The sequence below is a fragment of the Procambarus clarkii genome, chromosome 44, assembly GCF_040958095.1.
Source record: "Procambarus clarkii isolate CNS0578487 chromosome 44, FALCON_Pclarkii_2.0, whole genome shotgun sequence".
In the NCBI taxonomy this organism is placed as follows: Eukaryota; Metazoa; Arthropoda; class Malacostraca; order Decapoda; family Cambaridae; genus Procambarus; species Procambarus clarkii.
Genome location: NC_091193.1, coordinates 26,649,386 through 26,672,820, shown reverse-complemented (window position 1 = coordinate 26,672,820; position 23,435 = coordinate 26,649,386). Strand labels below are relative to the sequence as shown.

The 23,435-nt window shown below is 47.9% G+C and overlaps 3 protein-coding genes across 3 annotated transcripts in view; 1 reads left to right on the top strand and 2 right to left on the bottom strand.

Annotated features, from left to right (window-relative positions):
- Positions 1–23,435, bottom strand: part of LOC123753213 (uncharacterized) — a gene marked incomplete in the record, with an annotated part of 72,143 nt that overhangs the window by 33,457 nt on the left and 15,251 nt on the right.
- Positions 18,218–21,506, bottom strand: LOC138350202 (uncharacterized). Its single transcript, XM_069300548.1, has 2 exons — positions 21,496–21,506; positions 18,218–20,558 (listed from the first exon to the last, which is right to left on the bottom strand). The coding sequence occupies exons 1-2, from the start codon at positions 21,504–21,506 to the stop codon at positions 18,218–18,220; spliced, it is 2,352 nt and encodes a 783-aa protein (XP_069156649.1).
- Positions 21,596–23,435, top strand: part of LOC138350200 (adhesive plaque matrix protein-like) — a 1,909-nt gene continuing 69 nt past the window's right edge. The window contains exons 1-2 of the mRNA XM_069300547.1: positions 21,596–21,694; positions 22,362–23,435. The exon at positions 22,362–23,435 is cut by the window's right edge and continues 69 nt beyond it. Of these exons, the coding sequence (XP_069156648.1) occupies positions 21,596–21,694; positions 22,362–23,435 (1,173 nt within the window). The remainder of the gene's footprint in view (positions 21,695–22,361) is intronic.

Here is a 23,435-nt window from a genome sequence, read left to right as displayed (position 1 = left end):
AAAATACTACTCATCTCTTCATCACTATCTGTTATTTGACCTGTCTCAGTTTTTAATGGACCTATCCTTTCCCTAGTCTTAGTACGATATAACTGAAAAAACCCTTTAGGATTTGTCTTTGCTTGCCCTGCTATGCGAACTTCATAGTTTCTTTTTGCTTTCCTTATCTCTTTTTTAACATTTCTAACCAGTTGTACGAATTCCTGTTCTAAAGTGACCTCCCCATTTTTAATCCTTTTGTACCAAGCTCTCTTTTTACCTATAAGGTTCTTCAAATTCTTTGTTATCCACTTTGGGTCATTAGTATACGATCTATTCAATTTGTATGGTATACTACGTTCCTGTGCTTTGTTTAGAATATTCTTAAATAAGTTATATATTGAATCCACATCGAAATCCCCATTTAAGTCACCTATCGCTGGGTTCATGTCTCGCTCCAAGACCGGCCCACACCCCATACCCAAGCCTTTCCAATCAATTTGACCCAAAAAATTTCTTAGGCTATTAAAATCAGCTTTTCGAAAATCTGGCACTTTAACAGAATTTTCTCCTACTGGTCTATTCCATTCTATGCTAAATCTGATTTCTTTGTGATCACTGCTCCCTAGCTCACTCCCTATTTCGATGTCATTAATTTGCGTTTCCCTGTTAGTTAACACTAAATCTAAAATATTATTTTCCCGTGTTGGTTCCTTAATGTGTTGCGTAAGAAAGCAATCGTCAATTAATTCTAGAAAATCTTCTGCTTCACTATTCCCTGTTTTGTTCAACCAGTTTATTCCGCTAAAATTAAAGTCACCCATGACATAAATACTGTTAGATCTAGATGCTCTAGATATTTCATCCCATAGATGCTTTGCTTCCATTCTGTCTAAATTTGGTGACCTATATATTACTCCTATTATAATATTATTAGCTTTTTCGTTTAATTCAATCCAAATAGTTTCTGAGTGTGGCTCTGTTTTGATTCCCTCTTTGAGACTACATTTCAAATTGTCCCTAACATATATGGCTACTCCACCTCCTCGTCTAATATATCTATCTGTGTGAAATAGTTTAAATCCATATATTTGATATTCAGCTAATAGTTCTCTATTTTCTACATTCATCCACGTTTCGGTAAGTGCAATAATATCTATTTTTTCTGTGCAGACAAGAGCATTTAATTCGTTAATTTTATTTCTTAGACTTCTACTGTTAGTGTAATATACCCTAAGTGAATTGTTATTTTGCGGACCTTCTCTTTCCCTGATCGTTTTGCCAATTCCTTTCTCCCACAAACACATACTTTTATTACCTCCTTCCTCCAAATCAATTCCCATACCTCTATCTACTAACAGTTTAAACCCAAACAAACACCTCTAACCACTTCTTCTAGCGAGTTCGCAACAGCAACAACCCCAGCTCTCGATAGATGCACCCCATCACGAGCATACATTTCATTTCTTCCATAGAAGTGTTCCCAGTTGTCTATGAAAGATATTGCATTTGATTTGCAATATCTTTCCAGCCGGCAATTGACACCAAGTGCCCTCGATATCCATTCATTTCCCACTCCCTTTCTTGGAAGAATGCCACATATGATCGGGATTCCTCCCTTGCTCCTAACTAACTCTATGGCTGTTTTATACCTCTGAATCAGTTCCTCACTCCTGACTCGACCAACATCATTTCCTCCCACGCTAATGCAAATAATGGGATTGTTCCCATTACCAGCCATAATATCATTCATGTTGTTTATAATATCACCAATGCCAGCTCCGGGATAGCAAACCCTTAACCTGTAATCCTTTGACCATTTCAAAACCCTATCTAGATCAACTTGAAGTGATAGTGAGTCCTCCTCCGAATTAATTTCCCTACCGATTTTCGTATCATCGGCAAATTTGCAAATGTTGCTACTCAAACCTGAATCTAAATCATTTATATATATTATAAACAACAGAGGTCCCAGGACAGAGCCTTGAGGCACTCCACTTACAACATTTTCCCACTCTGACTTGATTCCATTTATACTAACTCTCTGTTTCCTTTGGTATAGCCATGCCCTAATCCAGCTTAATATAGCACCCCCAATACCATGAGACTCTATCTTTTTAATCAGTCTTTCATGTGGCACTGTATCAAAAGCTTTGCTAAAGTCAAGGTATACAACATCGCAATCCTTACCACTATCAACTGCCTCAACAATGCTAGAATAAAAAGATAACAAATTTGTTAAACATGAACGGCCATTTATAAAACCATGTTGCGACTCAATTATTAATTTTTGTTTTTCAAGATGAAGACGAATTTTATTTGCTATTATAGATTCGAGTAACTTTCCCACAATAGACGTTAGGCTAATTGGTCGATAGTTAGACGCAAGTGATCTATCTCCTTTCTTAAAAACTGGTATCACATTAGCAACTTTCCAAAACTCTGGCACTCTGCCTGACTCTATTGATTTATTAAATATGGTTGACAGTGGGTCACAAAGCTCCTCTTTGCATTCTTTAAGCACCCTGGCAAACACTTCATCCGGCCCTGGGGATTTGTTTGGTTTGAGTTTTACTATTTGTTTAAGAACATCCTCCCTGGTAACTGCTAAACTCGTCAACCTGTCCTCGTCCCCACCCACATAGACTTGTTCGGCTGAAGGCATATTGTTAAGTTCCTCTTTAGTAAATACAGATACAAAATATTTATTAAAAATACTACTCATCTCTTCATCACTATCTGTTATTTGACCTGTCTCAGTTTTTAATGGACCTATCCTTTCCCTAGTCTTCGTACGATATAACTGAAAAAACCCTTTAGGATTTGTCTTTGCTTGCCCTGCTATGCGAACTTCATAGTTTCTTTTTGCTTTCCTTATCTCTTTTTTAACATTTCTAACCAGTTGTATGAATTCCTGTTCTAAAGTGACCTCCCCATTTTTAATCCTTTTGTACCAAGCTCTCTTTTTACCTATAAGGTTCTTCAAATTCTTTGTTATCCACTTTGGGTCATTAGTATTCGATCTATTCAATTTGTATGGTATACTACGTTCCTGTGCTTTGTTTAGAATATTCTTAAATAAGTTATATATTGAATCCACATCGAAATCCCCATTTAAGTCACCTATCGCTGGGTTCATGTCTCGCTCCAAGACCGGCCCACACCCCATACCCAAGACTTTCCAATCTTTTCAATTTGACCCAAAAAATTTCTTAGGCTATTAAAATCAGCTTTTCGAAAAAGCTTTTCAGCTTTTTTCTCATTGGCCCATGAGAGGCAGCTCCTATTGGCCCATGAGAGGCAGCTCCTATTGGCCCATGAGAGGCAGCTCCTATTGGCCCATGAGAGGCAGCTCCTATTGTGCCATGAGAGGCAGCTATTATTGGCCCATGAGAGGCAGCTCCTATTGTGCCATGAGAGGCAGCTCCTATTGGCCCATGAGAGGCAGCTCCTATTGGCCCATGAGAGGCAGCTCCTATTGTGCCATGAGAGGCAGCTATTATTGGCCCATGAGAGGCAGCTCCTATTGGCCCATGAGAGGCAGCTCCAATTGTGCCATGAGAGGCAGCTCCAATTGTGCCATGAGAGGCAGCTCCAATTGTGCCATGAGAGGCAGCTCCAATTGTGCCATGAGAGGCAGCTCCAATTGTGCCATGAGAGGCAGCTCCTATTGGCCCATGAGAGGCAGCTCCAATTGTGCCATGAGAGGCAGCTCCTATTGGCCCATGAGAGGCAGCTCCTATTGACCCATGAGAGGCAGCTCCTATTGTGCCATGAGAGGCAGCTCCTATTGTGCCATGAGAGGCAGCTCCTATTGGCCCATGAGAGGCAGCTCCTATTGACCCATGAGAGGCAGCTCCTATTGTGCCATGAGAGACAGCTACTATTGGTCCATGAGAGGCAGCTCCTATTGGCCCATGAGAGGCAGCTCCTATTGTGCCATGAGAGGCAGCTCCTATTGTGCCATGAGAGGCAGCTCCTATTGGCCCATGAGAGGCAGCTCCTATTGTGCCATGAGAGGCAGCTCCTATTGACCCATGAGACAACCCGTTCTCGCACTTGCTTAAAGTCAATATTGGCTTATTTAATAAATGCATATGTGACATACTAAAAAATTGTAAATATTTTAGTTTACCTTAAAAAGCTTCAGAAAAAACACCGACCTCACCTAACCTTCTTAGTATGTTAAGATGAGCATCTTATTGCTTCTTAATTACAATTATTACTTAACCTATACCGTTGAGAGGTTAAGTAATAATTGTAAATAAGAAGCAATAAGATACTTATCTTAACATACTAAGAAGGTTAGGTGAGGTCGGTGTTTTCTATCAAGCTTTACAAGGTAAACTAAAATATTCACATTTAATTAGTATGTCACATATGCACTTATTAAATAAGCCAATATTGACAAGAAGCAAGTGCGAGAACGGGTTGCATGAGAAGCACCTCCTATTGTGCCATGAGAGGCAGCTCCTATTGACCCATGAGAGGCAGCAAACAGTGTTGGGAATGAATGGTTGTCGAGGGCACTTGGTGTCAATTGCCGGCTGGAAAGATATTGCAAATCAAAAGCAATATCTTTCATAGACAACTGGGAACACTTCTATGGAAGAAATGAAATGTATGCTCGTGATGGGGTGCATCTATCGAGGGCTGGGGTTGTTGCTGTTGCGAACTCGTTGGAACCAGTGGTTAGAGGTGTTTGTTTGGGTTTAAACTGTTAGTAGATAGTGGTATGGGAATTGATAGGGAGGATGGAGGTAATAAAAATATGTGTTTGTTGGAGAAACAAATTGGCAAAATGATCAGGGAAAGAGAAGGGCCTCAAAATAACAATTCACTTAGGGTATATTACACTAACAGTAGAAGTCTAAGAAACAAAATAAACGAGTTAAATGCTCTTGTCTGCACAGAAAAAATAGATATTATTGCACTTACCGAAACGTGGATGAATGTAGAAAATAGAGAACTATTAGCTGAATATCAAATAAATGGATTTAAACTATTTCACACAGATAGATATATTAGACGAGGAGGAGTAGCCATATATGTTAGGGACAATTTGAAATGTAGTCTCAAAGAGGGAATTAAAACTGAGCCACACACAGAAACTATTTGGATAGAATTAAACGAAAAAGCAAATATTATTATAATAGGAGTTATATATAGGCCACCAAATTTAGACAGAATGGAAGCAAAGCATCTATGGGATGAAATATCTAGAGCATCTAGATCTAACAGTATTTATGTCATGGGTGACTTTAATTTTAGTGGAATAAACTGGGTGAACAAAACAGGGAATAATGAAGCAGAAGACTTTCTAGAATTAATTGACGATTGCTTTCTTACGCAACATATTACGTGAACTGCACCTCTCGTCGCAGGAAGACAGAACAGCAAGGGGAGACATGATCATCACATACAATATTCTCAGGGGAATTGACAGGGTAGACAAGGATGGATTATTTAACACAAGGGGCACACGCGCTAGGGGACACAGATGGAAGCCGAGTACCTAAATGAGCCACAGAGACGTTAGAAATAACTTTTTCAGTGTCAGAGTAGTTAGTAAATGGAATGCATTAGGAAGTGATGTGGTGGAGGCTGACTCCATACACAGTTTCAAGTGTAGATATGATAGAGCCCAGTAGGCTCAGGAATCTGTACACCAGTTGATTGACAGTTGAGAGGCGGGACCAAAGAGCCAAAGCTCAACCCCCGCAAGCACAATTATGTGAGTACAACAACCACTCATTAAAACAATAACAAAAACAAACTAAGGAGATTTTAATTACCAATTAACGTATTTGTTTGTCTCTGAGCTTAATTAACTATAATAATGACAGAGTAGATGGGATGGTTGTGATGGTGGGATGGTTGTGATGGTGGGATGGTTGTGATGGTGGGATGGTTGTGATGGTGGGATGGTTGTGATGGTGGGATGGTTGTGATGGTGGGATGGTTGTGATGGTGGGATGGTTGTGATGGTGGGATGGTTGTGATGGTGGGATGGTTGTGATGGTGGGATGGTTGTGATGGTGGGATGGTTGTGATGGTGGGATGGTTGTGATGGTGGGATGGTTGTGATGGTGGGATGGTTGTGATGGTGGGATGGTTGTGATGGTGGGATGGTTGTGATGGTGGGATGGTTGTGATGGTGGGATGGTTGTGATGGTGGGATGGTTGTGATGGTGGGATGGTTGTGATGGTGGGATGGTTGTGATGGTGGGATGGTTGTGATGGTGGGATGGTTGTGATGGTGGGATGGTTGTGATGGTGGGATGGTTGTGATGGTGGGATGGTTGTGATGGTGGGATGGTTGTGATGGTGGGATGGTTGTGATGGTGGGATGGAATGGTTGTGATGGTGGGATGGTTGTGATGGTGGGATGGTTGTGATGGTGGGATGGTTGTGATGGTGGGATGGTTGTGATGGTGGGATGGTTGTGATGGTGGGATGGTTGTGATGGTGGGATGGTTGTGATGGTGGGATGGAATGGTTGTGATGGTGGGATGGTTGTGATGGTGGGATGGTTGTGATGGTGGGATGGTTGTGATGGTGGGATGGTTGTGATGGTGGGATGGTTGTGATGGTGGGATGGTTGTGATGGTGGGATGGTTGTGATGGTGGGATGGTTGTGATGGTGGGATGGTTGTGATGGTGGGATGGTTGTGATGGTGGGATGGAATGGTTGTGATGGTGGGATGGTTGTGATGGTGGGATGGTTGTGATGGTGGGATGGTTGTGATGGTGGGATGGTTGTGATGGTGGGATGGTTGTGATGGTGGGATGGTTGTGATGGTGGGATGGAATGGTTGTGATGGTGGGATGGTTGTGATGGTGGGATGGTTGTGATGGTGGGATGGTTGTGATGGTGGGATGGAATGGTTGTGATGGTGGGATGGTTGTGATGGTGGGATGGAATGGTTGTGATGGTGGGATGGTTGTGATGGTGGGATGGAATGGTTGTGATGGTGGGATGGTTGTGATGGTGGGATGGAATGGTTGTGATGGTGGGATGGTTGTGATGGTGGGATGGTTGTGATGGTGGGATGGTTGTGATGGTGGGATGGTTGTGATGGTGGGATGGTTGTGATGGTGGGATGGTTGTGATGGTGGGATGGTTGTGATGGTGGGATGGAATGGTTGTGATGGTGGGATGGTTGTGATGGTGGGATGGTTGTGATGGTGGGATGGTTGTGATGGTGGGATGGTTGTGATGGTGGGATGGAATGGTTGTGATGGTGGGATGGTTGTGATGGTGGGATGGTTGTGATGGTGGGATGGTTGTGATGGTGGGATGGAATGGTTGTGATGGTGGGATGGAATGGTTGTGATGGTGGGATGGAATGGTTGTGATGGTGGGATGGTTGTGATGGTGGGATGGAATGGTTGTGATGGTGGGATGGTTGTGATGGTGGGATGGTTGTGATGGTGGGATGGTTGTGATGGTGGGATGGTTGTGATGGTGGGATGGTTGTGATGGTGGGATGGAATGGTTGTGATGGTGGGATGGTTGTGATGGTGGGATGGTTGTGATGGTGGGATGGTTGTGATGGTGGGATGGTTGTGATGGTGGGATGGTTGTGATGGTGGGATGGAATGGTAGTGATGGTGGGATGGAATGGTTGTGATGGTGGGATGGTTGTGATGGTGGGATGGAATGGTAGTGATGGTGGGATGGAATGGTTGTGATGGTGGGATGGAATGGTAGTGATGGTGGGATGGAATGGTTGTGATGGTGGGATGGAATGGTTGTGATGGTGGGATGGAATGGTTGTGATGGTGGGATGGAATGGTTGTGATGGTGGGATGGAATGGTTGTGATGGTGGGATGGAACGGTAGTGATGGTGGGATGGAATGGTTGTGATGGTGGGATGGAACGGTAGTGATGGAATGGTAGTGATGGTGGGATGGAATGGTTGTGATGGTGGGATGGAACGGTAGTGATGGTGGGATGGAATGGTAGTGATGGTGGGATGGAATGGTTGTGATGGTGGGATGGAACGGTAGTGATGGTGGGATGGAATGGTTGTGATGGTGGGATGGAATGGTTGTGATGGTGGGATGGAATGGTTGTGATGGTGGGATGGAATGGTTGTGATGGTGGGATGGAATGGTTGTGATGGTGGGATGGAACGGTAGTGATGGTGGGATGGAATGGTAGTGATGGTGGGATGGAATGGTTGTGATGGTGGGATGGAACGGTTGTGATGGTGGGATGGAACGGTAGTGATGGTGGGATGGAATGGTTGTGATGGTGGGATGGAATAGTTGGGATGGAATGGTTGTGACGGTGGGATGGAATGGTTGTGATGGTGTGATGGAATGGTTGTGATGGTGGGATGGAATGGTTGTGATGGTGGGATGGAATGGTTGTGATGGTGGGATGGAATGGTTGTGATGGTGGGATGGAATAGTTGGGATGGAATGGTTGTGACGGTGGGATGGAATGGTTGTGATGGTGTGATGGAATGGTTGTGATGGTGGGATGGAATGGTTGTGATGGTGGGATGGAATGGTTGTGATGGTGGGATGGAATGGTTGTGATGGTGGGATGGAATGGTTGTGATGGTGGGATGGAATGGTTGTGATGGTGGGATGGAATGGTTGTGATGGTGGGATGGAATGGTTTTGATGGTGGGATGGAATGGTTGTGACGGTGGGATGGAATGGTTGTGACGGTGGGATGGAATGGTTGTGACGGTGGGATGGAATGGTTGTGACGGTGGGATGGAATGGTTGTGACGGTGGGATGGAATGGTTGTGATGGTGGGATGGAATAGTTGTGATGGTGGGATGGAATGGTTGTGACGGTGGGATGGAATGGTTGTGACGGTGGGATGGAATGGTTGTGACGGTGGGATGGAATGGTTGTGATGGTGGGATGGAATGGTTGTGATGGTGGGATGGAATGGTTGGGATGGTGGGATGGAATGGTTGTGATGGTGGGATGGAATGGTTGTGATGGTGGGATGGAATGGTTGTGATGGTGGGATGGAATGGTTGTGATGGTGGGATGGAATGGTTGTGATGGTGGAATGGAATGGTTGTGATGGTGTGATGGAATGGTTGTGATGGTGGGATGGAATGGTTGTGATGGTGGGATGGAATGGTAGTGATGGTGGGATGGAATGGTAGTGATGGTGGGATGGAATGGTAGTGATGGTGGGATGGAATGGTTGTGATGGTGGGATGGAATGGTTGTGATGGTGGGATGGAATGGTTGTGATAGTGGGATGGAATGGTTGTGACGGTGGGATGGAATGGTTGTGATGGTGGGATGGAATGGTTGTGATGGTGGGATGGAATAGTTGGGATGGTGGGATGGAATGGTTGTGATGGTGTGATGGAATGGTTGTGATGGTGGGATGGAATGGTTGTGATGGTGGGATGGAATAGTTGTGACGGTGGGATGGAATGGTTGTGATGGTGGGATGGAATGGTTGTGATGGTGGGATGGAATGGTTGTGATGGTGGGATGGAATGGTTGTGATGGTGGGATGGAATGGTTGTGATGGTGGGATGGAATAGTTGTGATGGTGGGATGGAATGGTTGTGATGGTGTGATGGAATGGTTGTGATGGTGGGATGGAATGGTTGTGATGGTGGGATGGAATAGTTGGGATGGAATGGTTGTGACGGTGGGATGGAATGGTTGTGATGGTGGGATGGAATAGTTGGGATGGAATGTTTGTGATGGTGGGATGGAATGGTTGTGATGGTGGGATGGAATGGTTGTGATGGTGGGATGGAATAGTTGGGATGGAATGGTTGTGATGGTGGGATGGAATGGTTGTGATGGTGGGATGGAATGGTTGTGATGGTGGGATGGAATGGTTGTGATGGTGGGATGGAATAGTTGGGATGGAATGGTTGTGATGGTGGGATGGAATGGTTGTGATGGTGGGATGGAATGGTTGTGATGGTGGGATGGAATGGTTGTGATGGTGGGATGGAATAGTTGGGATGGAATGGTTGTGATGGTGGGATGGAATAGTTGTGATGGTGGGATGGAATAGTTGGGATGGAATGGTTGTGATGGTGGGATGGAATGGTTGTGATGGTGGGATGGAATAGTTGGGATGGAATGGTTGTGACGGTGGGATGGAATGGTTGTGATGGTGGGATGGAATGGTTGTGATGGTGGGATGGAATGGTTGTGATGGTGGGATGGAATGGTTGTGATGGTGGGATGGAATGGTTGTGATGGTGGGATGGAATAGTTGGGATGGAATGGTTGTGACGGTGGGATGGAATGGTTGTGATGGTGGGATGGAATGGTTGTGATGGTGGGATGGAATGGTTGTGATGGTGGGATGGAATGGTTGTGATGGTGGGATGGAATGGTTGTGATGGTGGGATGGAATGGTTGTGATGATGGGATGGAATGGTTGTGATGGTGGGATGGAATGGTTGTGATGGTGGGATGGAATAGTTGGGATGGAATGGTTGTGATGGTGGGATGGAATAGTTGTGATGGTGGGATGGAATAGTTGTGATGGTGGAATGGAATGGTTGTGATGGTGGGATGGAATGGTTGTGATGGTGGGATGGAATGGTTGTGATGGTGGGATGGAATGGTTGTGATGGTGGGATGGAATAGTTGTGATGGTGGAATGGAATGGTTGTGATGGTGGGATGGAATGGTTGTGATGGTGGGATGGAATAGTTGGGATGGAATGGTTGTGATGGTGGGATGGAATAGTTGTGATGGTGGGATGGAATGGTTGTGATGGTGGGATGGAATGGTTGTGATGGTGGGATGGAATAGTTTGGATGGAATGGTTGTGACGGTGGGATGGAATGGTTGTGATGGTGGGATGGAATGGTTGTGATGGTGGGATGGAATGGTTGTACTGGTGGAATGGAATAGTTGGGATGGAATGGTTGTGATGGTGGGATGGAATGGTTGTGATGGTGGGATGGAATGGTTGTGATGGTGGGATGGAATAGTTGGGATGGAATAGTTGGGATGGAATGGTTGTGACGGTGGGATGGAATGGTTGTGACAGTGGGATGGAATGGTTGTGACGGTGGGATGGAATGGTTGGGATGGTGGGATGGAATAGTTGGGATGGAATGGTTGTGATGGTGGGATGGAATAGTTGTGATGGTGGGATGGAATGGTTGTGATGGTGGGATGGAATGGTTGTGATGGTGGGATGGAATGGTTGTGATGGTGGGATGGAATAGTTGTGATGATGGGATGGAATAGTTGTGATGGTGGGATGGAATGCTTGTGATGGAATGGTTGTGATGGTGGGATGGAATAGTTGTGATGGTGGGATGGAATAGTTGTGATAATGGGATGGAATGGTTGTGATGGTGGGATGGAATAGTTGTGATGGTGGGATGGAATAGTTGTGATGGTGGGATGGAAGCTGAGACCGTGTACTAGTTGGGCCACGCCACCACTACCACCTTAATTACAGTCCACTTCCAGTTCACCTAGCCTCACGTGGTGTTCACCTAGCCTCACGTGGTGTTCACCTAGCCTCACGTGGTGTTCACCTAGCCTCACGTGGTGTTCACCTAGCCTCACGTGGTGTTCACCTTGCCTCACGTGGTGTTCACCTTGCCTCACGTGGTGTTCACCTAGCCTCACGTGGTGTTCACCTAGCCTCACGTGGTGTTCACCTAGCCTCACGTGGTGTTCACCTAGCCTCACGTGGTGTTCACCTTGCCTCACGTGGTGTTCCCCTAGCCTCACGTGGTGTTCACCTAGCCTCACGTGGTGTTCACCTAGCCTCACGTGGTGTTCACCTAGCCTCACGTGGTGTTCACCTAGCCTCACGTGGTGTTCACCTAGCCTCACGTGGTGTTCACCTAGCCTCACGTGTTCACCTAGCCCCACGTGGTGTTCACCTAGCCCCACGTGGTGTTCACCTAGCCCCACGTGGTGTTCACCTAGCCCCACGTGGTGTTCACCTTGCCTCACGTGGTGTTCACCTTACCTCACGTGGTGTTCACCTAGCCTCACGTGGTGTTCACCTTGCCTCACGTGGTGTTCACCTAGCCTCACCTGGTGTTCACCTAGCCTCACGTGGTGTTCACCTAGCCTCACGTGGTGTTCACCTAGCCTCACGTGGTGTTCACCTTGCCTCACGTGGTGTTCACCTTGCCTCACGTGGTGTTCACCTAGCCTCACGTGTTCACCTAGCCTCACGTGGTGTTCACCTAGTGTTCACCTAGCGTCACGTGGTGTTCACCTAGCGTTACGTGGTGTTCACCTAGCGTTACGTGGTGTTCACCTAGCGTCACGTGGTGTTCACCTAGCGTCACGTGGTGTTCACCTAGCCTCACGTGGTGTTCACCTAGCCTCACGTGGTGTTCACCTAGCCTCACGTGGTGTTCACCTAGCCTCACGTGGTGTTCACCTAGCCTCACGTGGTGTTCACCTAGCCTCACGTGGTGTTCACCTAGCCTCACGTGGTGTTCACCTAGCCTCACGTGGTGTTCACCTAGCCTCAAGTGGTGTTCACCTAGCCTCACGTGGTGTTCACCTTGCCTCACCTGGTGTTCACCTAGCCTCACGTGGTGTTCACCTTGCCTCACGTGGTGTTCACCTTGCCTCACGTGGTGTTCACCTAGTGTTCACCTTGCCTCACGTGGTGTTCACCTTGCCTCACGTGGTGTTCACCTTGCCTCACGTGGTGTTCACCTAGCCTCACGTGGTGTTCACCTTGCCTCACGTGGTGTTCACCTTGCCTCACGTGGTGTTCACCTAGCCTCACGTGGTGTTCACCTAGCCTCACGTGGTGTTCACCTAGCCTCACGTGGTGTTCACCTAGCCTCACGTGGTGTTCACCTAGCCTCACGTGGTGTTCACCTAGCCTCACGTGGTGTTCACCTAGCCTCACGTGGTGTTCACCTAGCCTCACGTGGTGTTCACCTTGCCTCACCTGGTGTTCACCTAGCCTCACGTGGTGTTCACCTAGCCTCACGTGGTGTTCACCTTGCCTCACGTGGTGTTCACCTTGCCTCACGTGGTGTTCACCTTGCCTCACGTGGTGTTCAGTTAGCCTCACGTGGTGTTCACCTAGCCTCACGTGGTGTTCACCTAGCCTCACGTGGTGTTCACCTAGCCTCACCTGGTGTTCACCTAGCCTCACGTGGTGTTCACCTTGCCTCAAGTGGTGTTCACCTAGCCTCACGTGGTGTTCACCTTGCCTCACCTGGTGTTCACCTAGCCTCACGTGGTGTTCACCTTGCCTCACGTGGTGTTCACCTTGCCTCACGTGGTGTTTACCTAGTGTTCACCTTGCCTCACGTGGTGTTCACCTTGCCTCACGTGGTGTTCACCTTGCCTCACGTGGTGTTCACCTAGCCTCACGTGGTGTTCACCTAGCCTCACGTGGTGTTCACCTTGCCTCACGTGGTGTTCACCTAGTGTTCACCTTGCCTCACGTGGTGTTCACCTAGTGTTCACCTTGCCTCACGTGGTGTTCACCTAGCCTCACGTGGTGTTCACCTAGCCTCACGTGGTGTTCACCTAGCCTCACGTGGTGTTCACCTAGCCTCACGTGGTGTTCACCTAGCCTCACGTGGTGTTCACCTTGCCTCACGTGGTGTTCACCTAGTGTTCACCTTGCCTCACGTGGTGTTCACCTAGCCTCACGTGGTGTTCACCTTGCCTCACGTGGTGTTCACCTAGCCTCACGTGGTGTTCACCTAGCCTCACGTGGTGTTCACCTTGCCTCACGTGGTGTTCACCTAGCCTCACGTGGTGTTCACCTAGCCTCACGTGGTGTTCACCTAGCCTCACGTGGTGTTCACCTAGCCTCACGTGGTGTTCACCTAGCCTCACGTGGTGTTCACCTAGCCTCACGGGGTGTTCACCTAGCCTCACGGGGTGTTCACCTAGCCTCACGTGGTGTTCACCTTGCCTCACGTGGTGTTCACCTTGCCTCACGTGGTGTTCACCTAGCCTCACGTGGTGTTCACCTAGCCTCACGTGGTGTTCACCTTGCCTCACGTGGTGTTCACCTTGCCTCACGTGGTGTTCACCTAGCCTCACGTGGTGTTCACCTAGCCTCACGTGGTGTTCACCTTGCCTCACGTGGTGTTCACCTAGCCTCACGTGGTGTTCACCTAGCCTCACGTGGTGTTCACCTTGCCTCACGTGGTGTTCACCTTGCCTCACGTGGTGTTCACCTAGCCTCACGTGGTGTTCACCTAGCCTCACGTGGTGTTCACCTTGCCTCACGTGGTGTTCACCTTGCCTCACGTGGTGTTCACCTAGCCTCACGTGGTGTTCACCTAGCCTCACGTGGTGTTCACCTTGCCTCACGTGGTGTTCACCTTTCCTCACGTGGTGTTCACCTAGCCTCACGTGGTGTTCACCTAGCCTCTGTTGGAAATTTCCAACACTAATACAATACTATTGTATTATAATAAATCAGTATTAAAATATACTAACTACAGTAGTTACTAAAATTTACTAATAGTAGTGTTCACATGAACTAATTATTATATCTGTATAAGAATACTGGAATTCTTACGAAACCAAGCACCAGTATTGCGTCAGATTATACCTAGTTATACACATTTATAGTCAGTGTGTTAGAGAATTGAATGTGGTTCTCTAAAATCATCAGTATTCCGTGTGATAATTATTTATGGATAACATAACTCCCAAATAATTCTAAATGGAGAGTTTTTAGTTACAATTGTTATCAAGTAATAGTTTTTCTGTCACGCGTGAATGCCATGGAGAAAACTAAAATCTTCTCCATTTCTCGTTTACCACCATAAGACGAGAAAGCAATAATATTTAAATCTCTAGAATTACAACCCAGTCTTTACTAAAGTATTTCCACCCCAATTGCGCGAAATAATATTATTCGTGATAAATAATTTCTGTGGTGAATGCGGGGACGCCGGTTGAGGGAGGAGAGACGCCATTGTGTGTGTGGATGGTGGACTTGTCTTGCTGAATTGAGCAACAAAGTCGTGGTGTCAGAGTCTGAGACACGTGACGTTGGGATTATCAGCAAGAATTACACTGATACTCAACCCAGAACGAATAATTATTCTTCTACGTGATCTGCAGTGCTCGGTCAACTAATAACGCGTCGATATTCAGGCCAAGCTCTCAACCACGTGTACGACATTGTGGAAGTTTGAGACTGAGAAGTGATACCGGCAGGCCTCAGCATAATTTGCACCTTTCGATAAGTATATAGTTCTTTTGTGATGCATCATTAGAGATTGTATATGTCGTGGGCAGCCTGTCGTTATATCGAACGACTACAAAAAATCCAACGTTAGTACCGCACTAATCGTTATTTTATATTTCATGAATATTGAGATTTAAGTAGCCTAGTTCAATGCTACGTAATATCCCTTAAATTACAGCTCGTATGTAAGGAGTCAACGAGCTGTTACCTACATTCGTGTGATTCACCTCCAAGGGCTTCTACGTGGAGATCCTGAGATCACGAGGACGAGGCGTGAATGATGTCATAGAAATCGTCTTAAAGCTAAGACTTTTTGTACACATTTAATTACTCCAATTATTGCTATTTGTTCATGATATTGTCAAATTGAGTCCTCGTCATGAACACTGGAGATAAAATGTGTTTATTTAGATGATTGCTTTCTGATGCTAATAATCTTTATAATTTCTATTGGTAATTGCCTATCGATTCTTTAATATTTGGTCACAATATTCTTTATCAAACAATGAACTGGTGCACGAACCACACTAGTTCCTAGACGTATATGAAGTTCTAGCAATACCCCCCCCCCCCCCAATGTAGGTGTTTGAGGCTCTGACTTTAGTTAATTAACCATACAGTCCATTATTTATTTAAGTGATTATGCTTTCTAATATTTATCCATAGACACTGGTTCCTCCTTGTGTTTCTAATGATCACTTTTTATTAGTTTCCCTCTTTTCTTAAAAGTTGGTGGTCCTTCGTAATTGATTTCATTAATTTAATAATTAAATAAATTGAGTCAAGCCCCAGATATCCCACAGCCTTACCCGGTGTTCACCTTGCCTCACGTGGTGTTCACCTTGCCTCACGTGGTGTTCACCTTGCCTCACCTGGTGTTCACCTTGCCTCACGTGGTGTTCACCTTGCTTCACCTGGTGTTCACCTAGCCTCACCTGTTGTTCACCTAGCTCATCTGGTGTTCACCTGGCCTCACCTGGCATTCACCTGGCCTCACCTGATGTTCACCTTGCCTCACCTGGTGTTCACCTTGCCTCACCTGGTGTTCACCTTGCCTCACCTGGTGTTCACCTAGCCTCACCTGGTGTTCACCTCGCCTCACCTGGCGTTCACCTAGCCTCAATTAGTGTTCACCTAGCCTCAATTGGTGTTCACCTAGCCTCACCTGGTGTTCTCCTTGCCTCACCTCGTGTTCACCTAACCTCACCTGGAGTTCACCTCGCTTCACCTGGAGTTCACCTCGCCTCACCTGGTGTTCACCTCGCCTCACCTGGTGTTCACCTTGCCTCACCTTGTGTTCACCTAGCCTCACCTGGTGTTCACCTAGCCTCACCTAGTGTTCACCTCGCCTCACTTGGTGTTCACCTCGCCTCATCTGGTGTTCAACTGTCCTCACCTGGTGTTCACCTAGCTTCACCTGGTGTTCACCTCGCCTCACCTCGTGTTCACCTTGCCTCACCTGGTGTTCACCTCGCCTCATCTTGTGTTCACCTAACTGCACCTCGTGTTCACCTTGCCTCACCTGGTGTTCACCTCGCCTCATCTTGTGTTCACCTAGCTGCACCTCGTGTTCACCTCGCCTCACCTGGTGTTCACCTCGCCTCACCTGGTGTTCACCTCGCCTCACCTGGTGTTCACCTCGCCTCACCTGGTGTTCACCTCGCCTCACCTGGTGTTCACCTCGCCTCACCTGGTGTTCACCTCGCCTCACCTGGTGTTCACTTAGCCTCTCCTGGTGTTCACCTCACCTGGTGTTCACCTTACCCGGTGTTCACCTCACCTGGTGTTCACCTCACCTGGTGTTCGCCTCACCTGGTGTTCACCTCACCCGGTGTTCACCTCACCTGGTGTTCACCTCACCCGGTGTTCACCTCACCTGGTGTTCACCTCACCTGGTGTTCACCTAGCCTCACCTGGTGTTCACCTCACCTGGTGTTCACCTCACCTGGTGTTCACCTCACCTGGTGTTCACCTCACCGGGTGTTCACCTAGCCTCGCCTGGTGTTCACCTCACCTGGTGTTCACCTCACCTGGTGTTCACCTCACCTGGGGTTCACCTCACCTCGTGTTCACCTCACCTGGTGTTCACCTCACCTCGTGTTCACCTCACCTGGGGTTCACCTCACCTCGTGTTCACCTCACCTGGTGTTCACCTCACCTGGTGTTCACCTAGCCTCACCTGGTGTTCACCTCACCTGGTGTTCACCTCACCTGGTGTTCACCTCACCTGGTGTTCACCTAGCCTCACCTGGTGTTCACCTCACCTGGTGTTCACCTCACCTGGTGTTCACCTAGCCTCACCTGGTGTTCACCTCACCTGGTGTTCAGCTAGCCTCACCTGGTGTTCACCTCACCTGGTGTTCACCTCACCTGGTGTTCACCTCACCTGGTGTTCACCTAGCCTCACCTGGTGTTCACCTCACCTGGTGTTCACCTAGCCTCACCTGGTGTTCACCTCACCTGGTGTTCACCTCACCTGGTGTTCACCTAGCCTCACCTGGTGTTCACCTAGCCTCACCTGGTGTTCACCTCACCTGGTGTTCACCTCACCTGGTGCTCACCTCACCTGGTGCTCACCTCACCTGGTGTTCACCTCACCTGGTGTTCACCTCACCTGGTGTTCACCACCTGGGGTTCACCTCACCTGGTGTTCACCTCACCTGGTGTTCACCTAGCCTCACCTGGTGTTCACCTCACCAGGTGTTCACCTAGCCTCACCTGGTGTTCACCTAGCCTCACCTGGTGTTCACCTAGCCTCACCTGGTGTTCACCTAGCCTCACCTGGTGTTCACCTAGCCTCACCTGGTGTTCACCTAGCCTCACCTGGTGTTCACCTCACCTGGTGTTCACCTAGCCTCACCTGGTGCTCACCTAGCCTCACCTGGTGTTCACCTCACCTGGTGTTCACCTCACCTGGTGTTCACCTAGCCTGGTGTTCACCTAGCCTCACCTGAGCACAAGAGGTGGAGAAGTCTGGCGTGAGTCCGGATATTCCTTATTGATTTTGAGTGAGAGAAAACTTTAGTGTAACGACTTAAGCGGTACTTCTTGTTCACTAGTTTCCTGGGGACTGTTGATGACTGATGGGGACTGTTGATGACTGCTGGGGACTGTTGATGACTGCTGGGGACTGTTGGGGACTGTTGATGACTGTTGGGGACTGTTGATGACTGCTGGGGACTGTTGGGGACTGTTGATGACTGTTGGGGACTGTTGATGACTGTTGGGGACTGTTGGTGACTGCTGGGGACTGTTGATGACTGTTGGGGACTGTTGGGGACTGTTGATGACTGTTGGGGACTGTTGATGACTGCTGGGGACTGTTGATGACTGCTGGGGACTGTTGATGACTTGGGGACTGTTGATGACTGTTGGGGACTGTTGATGACTGTTGGGGACTGTTGATGACTGTTGGGGACTGTTGGGGACTGTTGATGACTGTTGGGGACTGTTGATGACTGCTGGGGACTGTTGGGGACTGTTGATGACTGTTGGGGACTGTTGATGACTGTTGGGGACGGTTGGGGACTGTTGATGACTGTTGGGGACTGTTGATGACTGCTGGGGACTGTTGATGACTTGGGGACTGTTGATGACTGTTGGGGACTGTTGATGACTGTTGGGGACTGTTGATGACTGTTGGGGACTGTTGATGACTGTTGGGGACTGTTGATGACTGTTGGGGACTGTTGATGACTGCTGGGGACTGTTGATGACTGCTGGGGACTGTTGATGACTGTTGGGGACTGTTGATGACTGTTGGGGACTGTTGATGACTGTTGGGGACTGTTGATGACTGTTGATGACTGTTGGGGACTGTTGATGACTGTTGGGGACTGTTGATGACTGTTGGGGACTGTTGATGACTGTTGGGGACTGTTGATGACTGTTGGGGACTGTTGATGACTGTTGATGACTGTTGGGGACTGTTGATGACTGTTGGGGACTGTTGATGACTGTTGGGGACTGTTGGGGACTGTTGATGATGGCTGGGGACTGTTGATGACTGTTGAGAACTGTTGATGACTGTTGGGGACTGTTGATGACTGTTGGGGACTGTTGATGACTGTTGGGGACTGTTGGGGACTGTTGATGACTGCTGGGGACTGTTGATGACTGTTGGGGACTGTTGATGACTGTTGGGGACTGTTGATGACTGTTGGGGACTGTTGATGACTGTTGATGACTGTTGGGGACTGTTGATGACTGTTGTGGACTGTTGATGACTGTTGGGGACTGTTGATGATGGCTGGGGACTGTTGATGACTGTTGGGGACTGTTGATGACTGTTGGGGACTGTTGATGACTGTTGGGGAATGTTGATGACTGTTGGGGACTGTTGATGACTGTTGGGGACTATTGATGACTGTTGTGGACTGTTGATGACTGTTGGGGACTGTTGATGATGGCTGGGGACTGTTGATGACTGTTGGGAACTGTTGATGACTGTTGGGGACTGTTGATGACTGTTGGGGACTGTTGATGACTGTTGGGGAATGTTGATGACTGTTGATGACTGTTGGGGACTGTTGATGACTGTTGGGGACTGTTGATGACTGTTGGGGACTGTTGATGACTGTTGGGGACTGTTGATGACTGTTGGGGAATGTTGATGACTGTTGGGGACTGTTGATGACTGTTGGGGACTGTTGATGACTGTTGGGGACTGTTGATGACTGTTGGGGAATGTTGATGACTGTTGGGGACTGTTGATGACTGTTGGGGACTGTTGATGACTGTTGGGGACTGTTGGGGACTGTTGATGACTGTTGGGGACTGTTGGGGACTGTTGATGACTGTTGGGGACTGTTGATGACTGTTGATGACTGTTGGGGACTGTTGATGACTGTTGGGGACTGTTGATGACTGTTGGGGACTGTTGATGACTGTTGGGGACTGTTGATGACTGTTGGGGACTGTTGATGACTGTTGGGGAATGTTGATGACTGTTGGGGACTGTTGATGACTGTTGGGGACTGTTGATGACTGTTGGGGACTGTTGATGACTGTTGGGGACTGTTGATGATGGCTGGGGACTGTTGATGACTGTTGATGACTGTTGGGGACTGTTGATGACTGTTGGGGACTGTTGATGACTGTTGGGGACTGTTGATGACTGTTGGGGACTGTTGATGATGGCTGGGGACTGTTGATGATGGCTGGGGACTATTGATAACTGTTGGGGGCTGTTGATTATTGTTGGGGACTGTTGATGACTGTTGGGGACTGTTGATGACTGTTGGGGACTGTTGATGATGATTGGGGACTGCTGATGATTTGAATCAATTTTGATGAACATTGAACTAAGGTGGAGGACATGAGCTGAAACTCGGTTAATGTCTTGATTTATTTTACTACGTAGAAATATAATGATCTTAAATTTCAGGGGAATTGATCTGATAATAAAGAACATGTACAAATGAGCTATGGCAGCGAACGTGAGCAAGAGTTTGGTAATTGTTACTAAAGAACTTGTACAAATTAACTAAGGTGGGGGACATGAGCTGGAGCTCAGTGACTGACTTGATCTTAATTACTGTGGCTGATATACAGAGGGTATAAGTTTCAAGGAAATTGAATAGGTATTAACCAAGATACGAGAGGGAACGAAGGCTGAGGACAGGAGCTAGAACTCAGTAATTGTTCGGATCTTATTTACTACGTCTGAAATATGACTGTTTAAAATTTCATGGGGATTGGACTGTTAGTAAAGATGTTATGAGAGGGAACAAAGGCTGAGGACAGGAGCTAGAACTTGCTTACTGACTCGGTTGATTTGTGTAAAACTGACTCGTTTAATGTAAAGGAACAAACATTATGATGTCTAAATAGCTGTATGGAATTATGACTGAACAATATGAAGGAGAGGAGGGTACGGTAACAGGTAGAGAGAGGGGGGAGGGACGGTCCAGATATTATGGAGAAGATAAGATAAGATTATGGAGATGACCTGCAGGCGGCGTCTTGCTGGCTGGCTGGAGAGTGAGGTGACGCGGGGGGGGGGGGGGAGGGAAGGGGGAGGGAGGGGGTGTGAGGTAAGAGCAGGAGATGCAGGGGTTTGGGAGGGAAGGGGGATGAGGATGGCCAGGTAATGATTCAGTTTAGTTATATAGACATATACTAATTTCTAAGTAAGAATCCTACTTAAACATATACGGCCTAAATATCTGTTTATTCTCGGTATGAACTCTGAAATTTCTCCCATAAGAACTCTTAACAAACTTCTATGAAATTATTTTCCTCATATGAACTCTTAACAAACTTCTAAAATCTCCAAAATTATTTTCCTCATAAGAATTCCTTAATTCCAAATCTGTGACTGGCCAAATTTACCTGAAACCCATGACGCCGTAGCGTCCTCTTTCCAAAGTTCGTTGAATCCGGTGTGCCGTATCGTCCTCTTCCCTAATTTACCTGAAACCCCCGACGCCGTATGCGCCTCATTCAAAAGTTCGGTGAAAACCCCGACGCCGTATGCGCCTCATTCAAAAGTTCGGTGAAAACCCCGACGCCGTATGCGCCTCATTCAAAAGTTCGGTGAAAACCCCGACGCCGTATGCGCCTCATTTGCCTAAAATCTAATGAGGCGCACACGGTGTCATCCCTACTACTTGTGTGGATATGGTGCGGGTGTGTATGGGTATGATGTGGGTGAGTGGGTATGGTGCGGGTGTATGGATATGGTATACTCTGGGGTGTGTGTGAGGACACGGGGGTGGAGGTATACTCCTACAGAGCAGGCAGTATACCATCATCTCAGAGAGAAGCTGCGTGAGCGCCGCCGGGCTCCTTCATGTGCTGCCTCGCCTCCCACTACCTCTTTGTTTACATTATGAAGGTCGTACACCCGCTCCTGACCCGTCGTGCGCTCCACGGTACGGACGACAGCAGCTGCATGAGTGGACCAAACACCTGATGGACCGGACCAGGCTGCCAGGCACCAGACTCTTCATGAGAGCTGCCCTACAAGGTGACGTCACCAGCTACAGTGCCCTACAAGGTGACGTCACCAGCTACAGTGCCCTACAAGGTGACGTCACCAGCTACAGTGCCCTACAAGGTGACGTCACCAGCTACAGTGCCCTACAAGGTGACGTCACCAGCTACAGTGCCCTACAAGGTGACGTCACCAGCTACAGTGCCCTACAAGGTGACGTCACCAGCTACAGTGCCCTACAAGGTGACGTCACCAGCTACAGTGCCCTCCAGGGGTGACGTCACCAGCAACAGTGCCCTACAAGGTGACGTCACCAGCTACAGTGCCCTACAAGGTGACGTCACCAGCTACAGTACGCTACAAGGTGACGTCACCAGCTACAGTACGCTACAAGGTGACGTCACCAGCTACAGTACGCTACAAGGTGACGTCACCAGCTACAGTACGCTACAAGGTGACGTCACCAGCTACAGTACGCTACAAGGTGACGTCACCAGCTACAGCTAGTACGCTACAAGGTGACGTCACCAGCTACAGTACGCTACAAGGTGACGTCACCAGCTACAGTGCCCTCCAGGGTGACGTCACCAGCTACACTACGCTACAAGGTGACGTCACCAGCTACAGTACGCTACAAGGTGACGTCACCAGCTACAGTGCCCTCCAGGGTGACGTCACCAGCTACACTACGCTACAAGGTGACGTCACCAGCTACAGTACGCTACAAGGTGACGTCACCAGCTACAGTACGCTACAAGGTGACGTCACCAGCTACACTACGCTACAAGGTGACGTCACCAGCTACACTACGCTACAAGGTGACGTCACCAGCTACACTACGCTACAAGGTGACGTCACCAGCTACACTACGCTACAAGGTGACGTCACCAGCTACACTACGCTACAAGGTGACGTCACCAGCTACACTACGCTACAAGGTGACGTCACCAGCTACACTACGCTACAAGGTGACGTCACCAGCTACACTACGCTACAAGGTGACGTCACCAGCTACACTACGCTACAAGGTGACGTCACCAGCTACACTACGCTACAAGGTGACGTCACCAGCTACAGTAGGCTACAAGGTGACGTCACCAGCTACAGTTCCCTCCACGGTGATGTCGCCAGCTACAGTAGGCTACAAGGTGACGTCACCAGCTACAGTGCCCTCCAAGGTGACGTCACCAGCTACAGTGCCCTCCAAGGTGACGTCACCAGCTACAGTGCCCTCCAAGGTGACGTCACTAGCTACAGTGCCCTCCAAGGTGACGTCACCAGCTACAGTGCCCTCCAAGGTGACATCACCAGCTACAGTGCCCTCCACGGTGATGTC